Source organism: Zonotrichia albicollis, chromosome 4 (assembly GCF_047830755.1).
Source record: "Zonotrichia albicollis isolate bZonAlb1 chromosome 4, bZonAlb1.hap1, whole genome shotgun sequence".
Lineage (NCBI taxonomy): Eukaryota > Metazoa > Chordata > Aves > Passeriformes > Passerellidae > Zonotrichia > Zonotrichia albicollis.
In genome coordinates, this window is record NC_133822.1 from 59328375 (window position 1) to 59343140 (window position 14766).

At 36.2% G+C, this 14766-nt stretch overlaps 1 protein-coding gene across 2 annotated transcripts in view; it reads right to left on the minus strand.

Moving 5' to 3' along the window:
* Positions 1-2955: 2955 nt before the first annotated feature.
* Positions 2956-14766, minus strand: part of TFEC (transcription factor EC) — a 65056-nt gene continuing 53245 nt past the window's right edge. For both annotated transcript variants that reach the window (XM_074539932.1, XM_074539931.1), the window contains exons 7-8: positions 8930-9077; positions 2956-8009 (exon numbers count right to left, since the gene is read on the minus strand). In XM_074539932.1, coding sequence (XP_074396033.1) covers positions 7629-8009; positions 8930-9077 — 529 coding nt within the window. In that variant the 3' untranslated portion in view covers positions 2956-7628. The remainder of the gene's footprint in view (positions 8010-8929; positions 9078-14766) is intronic.

Here is a 14766-nt window from a genome sequence, read left to right on the forward strand (position 1 = left end):
TAACTCAACCTACTCCTGGAATAGTATAATAAAATACTTTAGCTCACATATTTTTATCAAATTCTGAGCATCAAACTAAAACAGTTTTGAATATTTGGGAACTGAATACAGGCTCATTAGAAGTAAATTCAATGTACAAACGTGTTTTTTCAGTAAAATGCTCAAAAATAAAAACCAACCAAAACTCCTGTTAACCACCCTTAACAAAATTAATGTTCTCAGAGGGTTTGTAGGAGGGAGTGCTCTTGGTCTGAGATTTTGGCTGCCCTCTTGTTCAAATCTCCTTGGGCTCAGAAGTCTGGGAGGTCTGCAGAAGAGCTCAACTATGCTGCCAAATCCTGCTTGTATCATGGGCCAATACCAGATTGTGTAATGTCAGTATTATACTTGCAGACTTTGAACCTGTTGGATGTCAGCAGGATTGAAAAGTGACACAGCTCTGGATTTGAGGCAGGATGGTTAGGAGCCCTGTGACCAGCCATCTGAAGAAGAAATCCAGATGGAAAGTGAGGCAGGGAGGAGGTGTCCTTCCCTGGAGAGATGGGACCATGGGCTCACCACCAGAGGCTCCTTCCATTCGAACCTTCTGGCTGTGGCACTGGTTGCAGAACGGAGCAAATGCTGTCTCCCTGATGCCTCAGCTTCACAGACATGTGGCCCTGAGACATGCCAGAGGTATGATTTTGTGGCGATTCAGGACACATAAATGTTACATTCTAGAATTCTAGAAGCCTGAAAGTAAATTTCTAATCCAAGGAGTATGTTTTAAAAATTCAAAAGCACTTTGAAGAGCCACTGCTTTTTGAATTGCTCCTCTTTCGCAACAAAACATCCATCTAGAAATATTTATGCATTGATTCCAGAAAATTAATAAATGTGATATCACTTGAATCAAGGTCCTTCACGGAAAACTGTTTATTGCCTCCTTTCACACAAAGTTTCCAGCAGTAATGTGGCTGCTAATCACAGCTATCTGTGATTAACTTTCTGACAATCTGTAGCTTTCTTGACAACCTAGCATTAAAAAACCAAAAAAAAAAACAAAAACAAAAAACAAAACACAAAAACCAAAAAACTCCACAAAATTTCAGTAACTGAAAATTAATATCTTAAGTCCCTCCTGGAAATCAAAAGGAAAAGGTCTCAAGTCTATATCTAGGTGCTAATGCAAGGACTGATAGGCTTTCTAAGGAGGCAAGACAATTAAGATAATTTGCCAGTGAAATCTTTTGAGATTCAACCCTGATATATGCTGCTGTAAAATAGGAAAGTAAATATAAGAGTCAGGAAACTTCATGGCAGGTAAGGATGCCAACATCTTAAAGTGAATGAATTAAATGAATGTATTGAACGCAATCTTAGCACTTAAGTACATATGCTTAGACACAAGGATCTTATTTGGGCCAGAAAATACAGTTTGGAGAGACTGAGATTTTATATATCAGTGACATTTGAAAAAAACCTCACTGCTTATTTCTATGATTTGAGGCGTTTCTCCTTCTTATACAAAGTGTTGTATTGAACTCATAAGCATATGAATCTCTTTGACTATACTACTGTTTAATCTGCCTCTTCATAACTCAGCTTCTTATTCCATTATAATGCTTGAGTGATTCACATGCAATGTTTCCAATCCACTTTTCCTATCTTGTGAAACTTTTTAACGAAATGTTAACATTTGCAGGCACCAGATGTTTTGACATAAGGAGAAGCAATATGTAAATTTTAATCCATGGTAGGAACAATAGCCTGGAGGCACCTTCTTCTTATTACATGAATCATATACTTAACCACAATGTGGTGGATTATATCAAAATCATCACCACTCTGAATATAGAACACTTGTCTTGTGGTTGCCAATTAATGAAACTGGTATATATTTAACTTGATGGGTACCAGTGATTTAACCAATAAGCCTTGGCATACTTCACTGCTGCAGTCTCCTTTATAATTAGACTTTTGATCTGATTATTATCACAACTTCATACATTTTCTTCTAATCTCCCATTGGCTGTCACCACAAATGACGCTGACATTAAATCTGTTTGTCTGTCAGTTGCAAACATCACTACTTTTAATCAAGCAGTGTAGCACATAGGGCTTTTATAATCTCTGAAATAACTTCTGATTTTATTTTCTGTCATTGTTTATTTAATCATTAAGTCTCTGAGTCCAAAACAGGATAAGCATTGGCTTTCTACAAAGCAAAGTGGGGGCTTTCAGTCCCTTCACAAAGGAGCTGAGTACCTTTTATGGTCAAATCCTAAGTACATAATAAATATGGAAAAAAGCAAAGCTTCTCTCCATAGATAATCACTGAACTTTAAATAATATTTATAATAATATTCAATTTTAATACGGATAGGGGTGTCTTAATTATTTGAAAAAATAAAGAGACTGAAGAAATCTTTAGTACAAATAAAATGTTTATCTGATGTACACAAAAAAATGAGCACTGTTTTACATGAAATTATAAACTATTGCATAAGTAGTTGAAATTTGTATTACTAGTCAACAACTTTTGCAACATTTCATGCACAGAAAGCACCAAATATCTTCTAAAGAAGGCAGCACTTTTGGTATTAGAAATTCAAAATGAAATCTGAATCCTTAACTAACTTCCTTAAGTGAGTATCTTTAAGTGCCAAATGTACCTAATTATGGGCTTTAAAAAATGTTTTACATCTTAAAATACAATATTCTGTTTATCCTAGATTGTCTGGGGAACATCTAGTACATTAAAAGGTTTTTGTAGAGCTTCTTAGTGATTTAACTGATATTATCATGCCTGCTAGCAATTTTGCAACATTCTGAAAATACTTTCCATAAATCAAAGCCTTAGCAGCAGGAATAAGCAGATGGCAGGAGACCATATTAAAGAATGTATCAATTATTTTTATTAATGGGATGTTACTGGATCATGATGTATCATAATAGACTAAATGTTTAGCTGTTGTGAAGTATTTTGTCTGTTAGGTATCTCAGATGTTCTTACTGGATGTTACTAGCTTGCCTTTTGGTGGCCTTTTTGAGGGTCTGGACAGGGAAGTTTCACAAGGGACATGAAAAAGGTGTTTTCATTTCAGTCCTTTAATTATATTCATACAATAAACATAAAATGCCCACAAGTATAAAATGTAATTGTAAAAAGATTGCATATATAGTGCGTAATAAAGTACATTCTGTCTGCATACAATGACTTAGAAAACAAGATACTATATGGTTAACAATGAAAAATAGCAATTATTATAAAAATATTCTACAGTCTCATAATAGCAATGTAAATGCCTTTACTTATCTAAGAGACTTAACATAATTTTAAATTACAATAATTTTACATCCTCCATTTATATATACAGTTCCATTAAATTCAGAAAGCATTATAATATCAATGTTCTTATTAAGATTAAGCAATTTAATTTTATTTAGTTATTTTATTATATAAAGCAACTGTGTTTCTGTTTGTTAAAACTGTTTGCACTTACTGTACCTTTTCATACTATCCATGTTGTGCACAATGAAATAATTTAGTTTTATTTTCTTAGTATAGCATCTATATCCATGTCATGTATTAAACAGGATGTTAATATTTCAACTCCCTTTCCCTTTGTGTAATTATCAGTCTGCTGTTTTGTGGATTCTGTAGGAATAAGTCCACCAGCTTTGAACAGCTATTACTGAAAACAAGCAATAACTCCTCATTTAATACATCTTGACAAAAATAGCCAGTTCTTCTATCCCCTACCCTGCTTGAGGTCCAGATCCGCAAGACTTCAAATTCTTTTCTAGGCCCAGAGCCACAGGCATATTATGCATCTCTTTCATGAGATTTCACTAAACAGATCTCTGTTGGAAATAACTAAAAGTTTTATTTTTCTTGCACCACAACTCAGCCCAATAAAACTTGCATGGACAGCAAAGAAATTCTACCTGACAGGAAATGTCAGGATTTGGCCCTGTAGTTATGAATTCCCTTTCCTCTGCAGAAGCTGGCAGGGCTGGGTTTGGCTCTACCCTAGAAGTCCTCTCAGCTTCACAGCGTGGTTTCCAAGCCTGGGGTGGGAGAGGGAGTGTTTACTCCAGAAAGTCTGGGATGTGACTACCAGCACAAGCATCTCCTAAATACCTTCAGCAGCATCTCTTAATTTCCAGAATGTCCCAGGCTGGTTTTGCAGTCTGTACCACCATTTAATTTCAAGGGTGAGCCTGTAACCCAGGTTATAATCATTAGTTGAAATACTGATTATGATGACTTCCTACTAGAGAAAAATGCAATTTTGGTAAAATACCATTGCCATAGTAAACACCTAGGAGGGTTGATGTATTTGTTGTTTTGGGCAAGGGAGCTGGGGGCTTTGTGTGCAGGAAAACAGCCTGAGTATGTTCAATGATAGATGCAATACAATGCCTTGCAAAAAGAGCATTGACTATCTTAAGTTTCTCATGCAAGGACAGAGAGAAAAATTCTGGTCCCTTAGACTGAAGCAATTGTCAGAAGAATGAAAATCAACTTTAAAAAATTTAATGGATGCACTATAATGTTTTTTTAGAACAGTGCTTATAAAAGTGATGAAATTCAGGATGTTATTTAAAGTCAGTATAGTTCAGAAGTATGGTCTAACTCACATGCAAAAGTTCAATGGGAAAATCATGTAATACATTCATATTTAATTTCTTTTTCTCCATTATGAGCAATCCACACTGGTGTATTTAAAACTAATGTAGTAGAAACTGCAGTACAAGGACAAATGGCATTTGATATTAACCAAATAACACTTCCTTTCATCTGCTGAAATGGACAATACTCATATGAGGCTAGACATAATATGGGCATAAATGTTACTTTTAATTCATCGTGTTTTGTATTCAGATGTCAATATTAGCAATTGTCTTTGACAAAACTATGTCAAAGTGATTCCTCTTTTATTTAACCCAATTAAGATGGTGGTGAGTCCTATATTGAGTTATCTTTGGTTAATACTTGTTTGTCTTTCTGATATGCTATAAAAACAAAACAAAGAAAAAGTGCAAAAAAAACAGAAAAAAACCCCAAAAAACAAAAACAAAACAAAACAAACAAACAAAAAAAAAGAAAAACCCACCCCAAAGACCCCAAAATAAAAAAGCTAAACCAAACAAAAAAATTAAAAAACAAACAAAAACACCAAAGCAAAACAAAAGAAAATTACCAGAACATGTCTGTTTTCTAGTTTTTATCCATGAAGTGGGAGTGTATTAAAGCCTCTTCTAATGGTCAGGTCTGTGCTTACAGTCACCTTACATCCAAGTAGTTTGTACAAACTCATAGAAAACCTTGAGATTCCTAAAATTGTAAATATTCTTGTGAAATTGGACACACCATCATCTTTCATAGCCATCTGAGTGTGATTTATTATCCACCTGCTAATTTTCCAATTATGAAACTCTTGTGACACTGCCAGGGTTGGTCAGGCATGTGCTGTGGCCTGGCAGGAACACAAACCTCACAAGGACTGTTAGGAGGGCCCAGGTACCAATAACAAAAGAGGCAATGGTAAAAAACAATTGCTCTGGTTTTGGATAGTATGTTTTTAAAAACTTTAAATGTTCATGCAAAAAGTGATCCACTGATCTCTTACTATTTCCAAACCTGTGACACTTCTGAAGTGAGGTAGGCTCAGTGACAGCACAATTAATATGCATTTTTGAGACATATTTTGAATCATTACAGAACTCTTGTGGTGGTTTCAGCTGGGGTAATTTTCTTCACAGTGGCTAGTGTGGGGCTGTATTTTGGATTTGTGCTGGACAGATATGTTTTTGTTAGTGCTGATCAGGGCTTACACAGAGCCAAGGCCTTTTCTGCTTTTCATGCTGACACACTGGCAAGAAGTTGGGGGTGCATGGAAGGCTGGGAGGTGACACAGCCAGGACAGGTGACCCCAAATGACCAAGGGATTTTCCACACCAAGTCCCCCTCTGAGGGGGATTCCATATTCCATATTCCATATTCCATATCAAATCATAAAGTGGGGGAAGTAGGAGGAAGGGGATGTTCGGAGTGATGGCATTTGACATCCCAAGTCACCATTAGCTGTGATGGGGCTCCACTCTCCTGGAGATGGTGGAATACCTGCCTGCCCATAGGAAGCAGTGACTTAATTCCTTGTTTTCTTCACTTGTGTGCATAGCTTTTGCTTTCCCTATTAAACTGTCTTTACCTCAATCCAAGAGCTTTCCAGATTTTACCCTTCCAATTCTCTCCCCAGTCACTCTGGCGGCTGCATGAGGTTTGGGTTAATCCATAACTACTCCCCAATGTGATCTTTTTGCTTTGATTGAGGAAGAGCTATGAAGAACCTGTTTCAGTTTATATTCTTATGTTTTAATATTACAATTGGAATGATTGCACTTAATGTTCTTTAGGAGCATACATCACTTTCCAGAATTTCACTATGTATAGAAGTGAGTTTTCTGAATGCCCCCTCCTAGCAAGCTGGTTATGAGAGGCAGTGCATCACATCAGTGTTTCTGAATATTGCCTTCAGTTTGACAAGTCTTCCTTTCAAGCTTTTCTGCAGGGAGTCCAAAGCCAAATATGAAATTAAATTCTTGTTTAGAGTGCATGCAATGGGAATCTTGTCATTTCCCTCTGCTTCCAAATGGATCAAAAGCACATGCACAGATAGAGTCCCTTTGCAAAAGCCCCACTGTGCTGTCAAAGGACACTGAAAGTGTCATCCAGCAGCCCAGTATTGTATCTGAATTCCAATTTCTTCCATATAAAAAAGTACACAGTTTGAATATTCTTGGAATAAATAGCTGACATAGCACTGTCACAAGTAGTGCTTGTTTTAAATTGTGCTAAGTGTAACGTGGAGTGTCTGTGCTGTCTTGTATATCCACACAGTCTTGCTGCTGCAATGCTGTATCTTTTTCTGTCTGAGTTCATTTGAATCACTGTCATGGCATTAGTTTCCAGTTTTCTTCTGTGTCATTAAAATAGATATTTAAAAGAGTGTCCTTTTCCTACAAAAGAAATAATAATAAAAAAAACTAAAGGCATTCCATAGAAAGCTTAATGGATTTTGTCCTTTTAAAGAGAAGCCCACACAGTTTAAACTTCATGCCTGTGTAAAAGCATTACCATCTGACATTTTTAGATCTTAAAACCTGTAACATCTCTACAGTTCCCAGCTTAAATATTTTTCTGTTGCTTCAAATTCTGTAGAACTTTTAGTTATAAAAAAAGAAAAAAAAGAAATTAGCAAATTACTAAATCTCATATTTGTATCAGAGAAATGTGTGAAAAGAGTTTGAATACAGTTTTGCAACATGGGTATTCCTTTTTGGTAACCATTTTCATAGTACTGATAAAAGTCATGAAGTGATAGTAAAAATATTCCCAGTGAAGAGAAATTTATGCAAATGTTGGCTGTGAACAGAGGGTGAATTTGGGGCAGAGTGATATGGGTTCATGTCCATCTTATTTTCTTGCGAAGTAAGGGCTGATTGAAATCCTTGTCATGTAGTAATTGATTCTTACAGTGTCTCTCCTTGTAGGTATTTAAAATAAGAGCAAACACCACGCTTACATATAACTAAGTCTTTTAACAAATGTTTAGAGAAGTATGAGACCCTTTCTGCTTTTATAAGTCATCTCCATCATCTGTGCTAAAGCTGCTTCTCCTGCTGCTCTCTTTTGATGCAGCTGGAGATGTGGAGGACAAGAGTGGGTCTGTTCCAAATGGTGACACTGTGTCGTCCAGTAAAATCTCCTCTAGTCGTTGTTCCTCTTTCAAAGCTGCGCTGAAGGACAAATCCGTGAAGTGAGAAAGGGGATCAGAAAAGGCTGTAGATCCGTCGCAGACATCAGAATTTTGTCCATGTACCAGAGGCATTTGTTGAGAGTAGTCTACAGAGTTCTCCTCTGGGTAAGACTGCTGCTTGATGACTTGTGCTGCTAAATCGACAGCACTGAGCGAAGACATGACCGGAAGGCCGTGTGCACGCGCCTGGATCTCCAGTTCCTAACATTTCAAACAGAAATAATTGGACAACAATTTTAAAAGAGAAAACACTCTTTTCAGAACAATTGCAGAAAATACACACATCATGCATGAAAATTTATTGTACCTCTTGCCCAGTTGTGAGATTAAATTTTAAAATATAAAATTTCTTATCTAAGAAAATTTGCTAAGCGTTTTTATATTCCTTTTTGTCATTAAGTAACTATTATACGGGAGCAGAAGAGGTAGGACAGCCTCTCTAAAACCATTGCACACCGAATGCAATGAAGGTAGCGGAAAAATGTTGCAACTTGGTAATTCATTATAAAGCTGTTGTCTAGAGAAAAAAAATTCTTTAGTTGATAATGCTAATATTATACAGATATATAAGTAAATCAATATATGTAAGATGATCACTTTTATATCTACCTATCTACCCATCCCATTTCCATAGGTGTGTGTCTATGTTAGAATATTGCTTTTTAAGCCATGAAGGGCTATATTCTACCTCTTAGTGTCAAAAGCAGACATAACATAAGATAGTCTTTTACTGGGGAGCCTAATGCATTAAATACTTTGAAAGGGAAAATTAAAATACTGAAGGGAACTTTGTGACCAGCATTGATTTTTTGATTTTTGGCTGCAGAAATATGCTTATTTCCTTTTTTTTTTTTTTTTTTGTCTTTGTTTCTAACACATGAAACTGTTTGTACAAATACTTTATTACTTTTCCACTAGTTACTTTATGCAAAGTGTAATTATCAAAGAAGTTTCCTAGAAATCTAAAGAATACGCCCTCCCCAATATACACAGAAATAAAAAGGCAAAGTCAATTTATTTTTAATAAACGTAATTTGAGGAAAAATTATATAGATTAACAAAATTTAATGGGGGACAAGTACTGAGAAAGCTTTGTAGTTCATGGCAACGCTTATACAAACCTGAATTCGGAGCAGAAGTCTTCTGTTAGCATGCTCTAATTTCTTCTGCCTGTGTTCTAATTCTCTGGCTCTCTGTTGTTCTTTTTGTAGCCACTTGATGTACTCCACCGATGCTTTTAAAATAGTTCCTTTGTTCCAGCGCATATCACTGCAGAATGTAGAGATAACCTTTTCACAATTGTGCATGTCAGCAGAATTCATAAGAACTTACAAAATCTTTTACATTAATATGAAATAATGATTTACATGACTATTATTCACTCTTAGATATTATTGCTTCTGAATGGAAATTTTAATAGAATAGTTAAGAAGCCCTTATATAGTAAAATTAATCCCAGAATGAAAATAAGTGTCAAAAGAAAGTAATAAAGTGACTTTTTGTGGGAGAGCTAAATGCAATATCATGATTCTACCATTACAGTTTTTATATTTTTAGTGAAAATTGCTTTTATTATTAACTCTGAGATTAAAATCTATGTGCAGTATTTCTGCATTAATGAACTAGGAAATATACATTACTGAGGACTTAAGCCTAAATTTTTAAAGATCATTTTGAATATACTACTTCTTTTACCTGACTTACTAATGAGGTTGCTTTTATGCTTGTAGAGAAAAAAATGATCTGTGCTGAATGCCACTCCTCATTGATGACAGACCAGAAAAATCACACTTTCATAACCATAATGACTAGGGAATGACAAAAATCATGTTCAAAAATCTTGAAACAATTTAAAAAACAAGTTAAAATCTACAGCTATATGCAGACCTCAACTTAAAATAAAAGCTTTGCAAAACAATTAGATTAATCCTGTGCATCATTCAGGAAATCATGGTTTGACTTCCAGCTTACAAGCAGCCTCACTAGCAACAGAACACTTGTTCAAATTAAACTGTCCAAGACTTTCATGTATCCATTTATCAATCATACATTCCTTTAAGTAAGGTCTTGGAACAATAATGAATTTTGCTAAAAATTTTTAGTTTCTAATAAATTTCAGTATTTTATGATACAGGATGGGTTCACTGCATTAAATATGCAGTTAAATGGGCTTTATCCAAACTATCTACTTCACTGCAAGTTGCGTAGGCTGAGCAGAAGGTTGGTCAATCTTCTTGTCCCAAACCAACACAAAGCTGTTTTAAGAGCAAGTAAGAATCTGATGTTGGGAAGGACAAGCATTTTTTAATACCTCTTCCAAAGACATATATTTACATGCTGTCATTTATGGAGGAAAAAAAGTATGCCCAGCTATTATCACCTTCCCTAATTCATAGAATCATAGAATATGCTGGGTTGGAAAGCACCCATCAGGATTAGTGAGTCCAACTCCTGGCCTTACACAGGACACCCCAAGTCACACCATGTGCCTGAGAGCATTTTCCAAACACTTCTTGAACTCTGCCAGGCATGGACCCATAACCACTTCCCTGGAGAGCCTGTTCCCAGTGCTCAGCTACCTATCTTTTCCTGATTTCCAACCTAAACTTCCCCTGACTCAGCCTCATGTCATTTCCTTGAGTCCCATCACCGGTCACGAGAGTGAAAAGATCAGTGCCTGCCCCTCCACTTCCCCTCATGAGGCTGAGCACCTTGTGAGATTTCTTCAGTGATTTATCGCCTGAAGGTATAGTGCAAAAGCCAGGGAGGTACAGGATTTAGGGACCCAGACCACCCTGTTTTTCCAGAGGCTTTACCATGGAAAAAACTTTATGGAGCTGATAACTTTAAAACACTAAGAAGCAAATGCAAAATTAGTTGTGGTAAAGCATCACAGTGTTTAACCATGCCACAGAATTCAGGTAATTTTCTAAAGATTTGGGAGTAACATTTTTTTTTTTAAATCCAAGAATGCTCAAATTCAAATGTCAGTTATTTCTGGACAACACACAAACTGTGAGGCTCCTGTATTCAGGGACCTGGCCTCCTCTCAGTACTGCAGGCCAGAAATGCACAGCTTTTGGGATTCAAGGCTGAGGAGGTCAGAGAGAAAATAATTGTTGTCTACAACCCTACTGTCTTGGGTATGTATTCTGATTTAGATATGATTGCCTGGTCAAAAGGCTAGAGCAGAGGTGGGACTGGGAGCCAAGAGAAGAATAATAACAACTCTCCCATGATGGCTGAATCATCTCTTGGCAGTTCCTCTGCCTTCTCCTTCCTGTCCCTGTCCCTCTTGAGCAGGTGAGAGGACAGAATTTCTTGCCAGCATCCCACAGGCACCCTCCTAGGAGAGGACAATCTCCTCTCAAATGGCTTACCTAGGTTAAACTGTACAGGTTAAGGAAGCTTTTAGTAGACATATTTTCTGGACAACCTGTCACTGCCATCACCATGTCACAGTTTCATTTCCACCACACCCTTTCAGAAAGTTAGGTAAAAATACTGAGAGGTCTCTGTTTATGACTAAATTACAGTGGAGTTTGAAATCAGTAAAGGGCTTGTCTGTCTATGCCACACCACTCATGAATAAAGAAGCTACATAAAATAAATAAAGTTAGCAGGACAAGAACTTTTCAGACAGGGATTCTCCACTCCCATCTCAGACAAGAGCTATATATGATAAATGGAGAAACACAATCTGCCTTGACAAGGAGGTTAGTCTCTAATAAGTGCTAAAAACAAAACTAAGACAGGTTTGAACTGATGGTCCAAACCTAAAGATATAGTACTATGAAATTAGAAATAAAACCCTAGCTTGAAAAATTGAAATAATTGAGGAAATGTAACAGCAGCAGAAAAAATTGAATATATCACACATTTAGAAAATATATCATAGTGTTTTCACAAAAAAAAAATTAATGAATTCAAAATCAGACAAAATTATTTTTGGTTGATTTTTCTGATTGACATATGAATAAGTCATATGTTCATTACTGTATTTGGAATGTTTTTTGATTAAATTAATTCATGTTACACTTAATATCATCTTGTGATATGGCTTACTTTTACTTCATGTTTCCTTGATAGTTTTAGTTTTTATTTCTTTGGCAATTTTTTTCGTAGTTTTGAATAAATCTTCCCTGAAGGCCTAATGCCTGGATTCAAACTGCCAGAGAGATGGACCTGGTCAGCTTTTGCATGAGATACATATGGATAGATATCTCTTGTGGTAATATTTACAGATCTGAGAGGCAAAACTCTAATGGAGAGTTAGGATAAAAAAGCAGAGGTACTATTGTTATTTAAGAGACTGTTCCTTAAACTGTGTACACGTGTATGTGTCTGTGCATGTGTGTGTACCCCACATATGGTTCTACATCACTTCTCATATGTACAAACACTGGTTAAATGAAGAATATTGAACCTATTGAACCTATTCTTATTAAATGAAGAATACTGAACCTTCCAGTGTTTGAAGGCAACATAGCAAAGGAACAGCTGATCACCTTAGAAGTGAACATGTATTTCACTCTGTGTCTCTCTTTACCAGGACCTAAGGAAAATCCTGGAGGTGTCTGTGCTGATTCTGCATCACAGGCACTCTTCACTCATTGCAGCCCAGGGACAGCAGCCACAGGACAGTGCTGCAGAGCACCAGAGGCTCTGTGCAGATGTGCAGGGCTGGGGGAGCAACAATGCAACTGCTGAGCATGAAGGCAAATTTGGGTTGGTAAAGGTGAGATTCCTGCATACCAATAGTCTGAAGTGCATCTAGATCTACAGACCAGGCAGGCAAGCAGATTCATCTGTGATGGGAAGAAAAAGCAACTCAACATTTGAAAGCTGATTAACTCAAAGCACAAGAAGTGCGTAAGAGGAATTCAGAATGTCTCTGATCAGTTATTTGGTCTCTGTTATTTCTCTGAAAACAATGAATTCTAAATTGGGTGTAAATAAAACTACCTGAAAAGTTATAAAAATGTCACTAGGAAATCGTAGTTTTTGCTTTTTAGAGATTTGTTGATTGCACTTAGAGATAAAAACTGAAATGAAAAGCCCTACAAAGACATTTTTAGAACCCTCAAAAATTGAGGAATCACTAGTAGTTGTTACTAATTTAATTGGAAGTTTCTGTATGAAAACAGACAAAATACTTGCATTCCTAACTGTTTTGATTCTAAAAACTTAGGTATAGACCTACTGATCTTCAGATACGGCAGGAATTCTTTTCTTCATTTTGATCTTTCAGTTCCATTTGGTCTGGATTTTTTTGGTTTTCAGTATTTTGTTGTTGTTGTTTTTTTGGCATTTGTTTTCTTAGTCATGATTTTTATTAAATGCATGCACCATCCTGTAAATTCTGAAGTACATGGGCAATTTTATATTCAAGCCAAGTCATTTGAGACCAGTAAGATGTTTTGCCAGTCTGGTCATCAGAAATGATGCAAAGGACGATTTCTTCTTTGCTCCTGTGTGTCTGTGTGGTAGAGTAATTTGAAGTTTCTAGCAATCCACAGATATGTTAGTGAGTTTAATTAACAGAGGCCAATCAAAAATAATAAGATTTTTATGGAAAATTAAAAAAAAAAAGTAAAAAACACATTATGTTTTATTAGTCTCTGAATCCTGTCTCCTCTTTATCATCTGAATCTCTCTACAAAACTCAAATGCCCAGAACAAAACATGTAACTCTCACTAAGTAGAGTTTCCTATATTGGAGAAACAAAACATAGAAAAGAGACTGATCATCAGCTCATTCCGTTATTTAAACTTCGTTGCAGGCAAAGGAGCTTCACTAGTTTACAGAAGTTGAACACCTGTAGGAAGGATGGGAGCACGTGGCCATCTAAGATTAGAACTAATTAGTAAAAGCAGTGTTTGAGAGAGTGTGATAGTTACAGAGCTTGCCAGACACAGGCCAGTTACTAATAACAAATACATTTGCAAAGCTGAAACTGTGTTTGCAGAACATTTCTCTCCCTGTTTCTGAGAAATTATCTTTAAACTAAAGAAATTTGCTCAAAGTACTTGGAAGGACTTTGTACGTGTTTTGAGGACTTGCACAATTGCAAAGTGTTTTATTCTGAAAGAGTCAGCAAGTTTCCACTTCATAACAGCATGAGTGTACACAAGCTTTTCCTCTGCAAGGCATGTGTCTGTGCTGGCTGCTAGAGGGTCTGTCCACAGGCAGCACAGAGGTCAGGCACTGGTAAATGCAGAGAGCAGAAAGGAAAGAGTGAGAGCAGCCCACTGCTTCTGCCCAAATCCTCAGCAGTTCTCTTAGCATTCCAGCTCTGCAACATTACTAGAATTCCTTTTTCTCATTTAGCTTTCTGGGAATTTAAGTCCAACTACCATTAAACTGGCATTGCCAGACTCCATCACAATAAGGAATCCTGTTAACCACCTAAAAGGTGGATTCTGAAAGGTTGAACACAAATAGAAAGGCAGGTATAATTAAAGGAGCAGGTTATGAGTTTTTCAGCAAAATATGGCTGAGTATTTCTGGCATTTTTAAATTCTATTTTTGAATTTTGTTCTTTAAAACTGATTTGCATTTCTGAATCATCTAGCACTTGGATATCTAAGCATTGAAAGTTAAACAAAAGAGTCATAGTTCTTTGTAACTTACACTTATCTTCATTTTCTAATGCTGATGAAGTGAACTTAAAACACCCATTCATTTATGTAATGTAATCCACACTTTTCATCATTAAATTAAGAAAAAAAGAAAAAAGTGAAAAGAATAGGGGTTTAATCCAGTCAAAAGAAAGTCCCTGCAGAAGCTCTGCAGGAGCCAAACAAGCTCACTACATAACCAACAAAACAAAAGTGAAATAAAAACCCCACACAGCACTTCTAAGAAATATAAATCACAAAAGGTTTCCAAATGGCATAAAAAATGTCCTTTTCTGCTTCTGATTCTGAATGTAATCTTCTTGAAGCAAGCCATCTG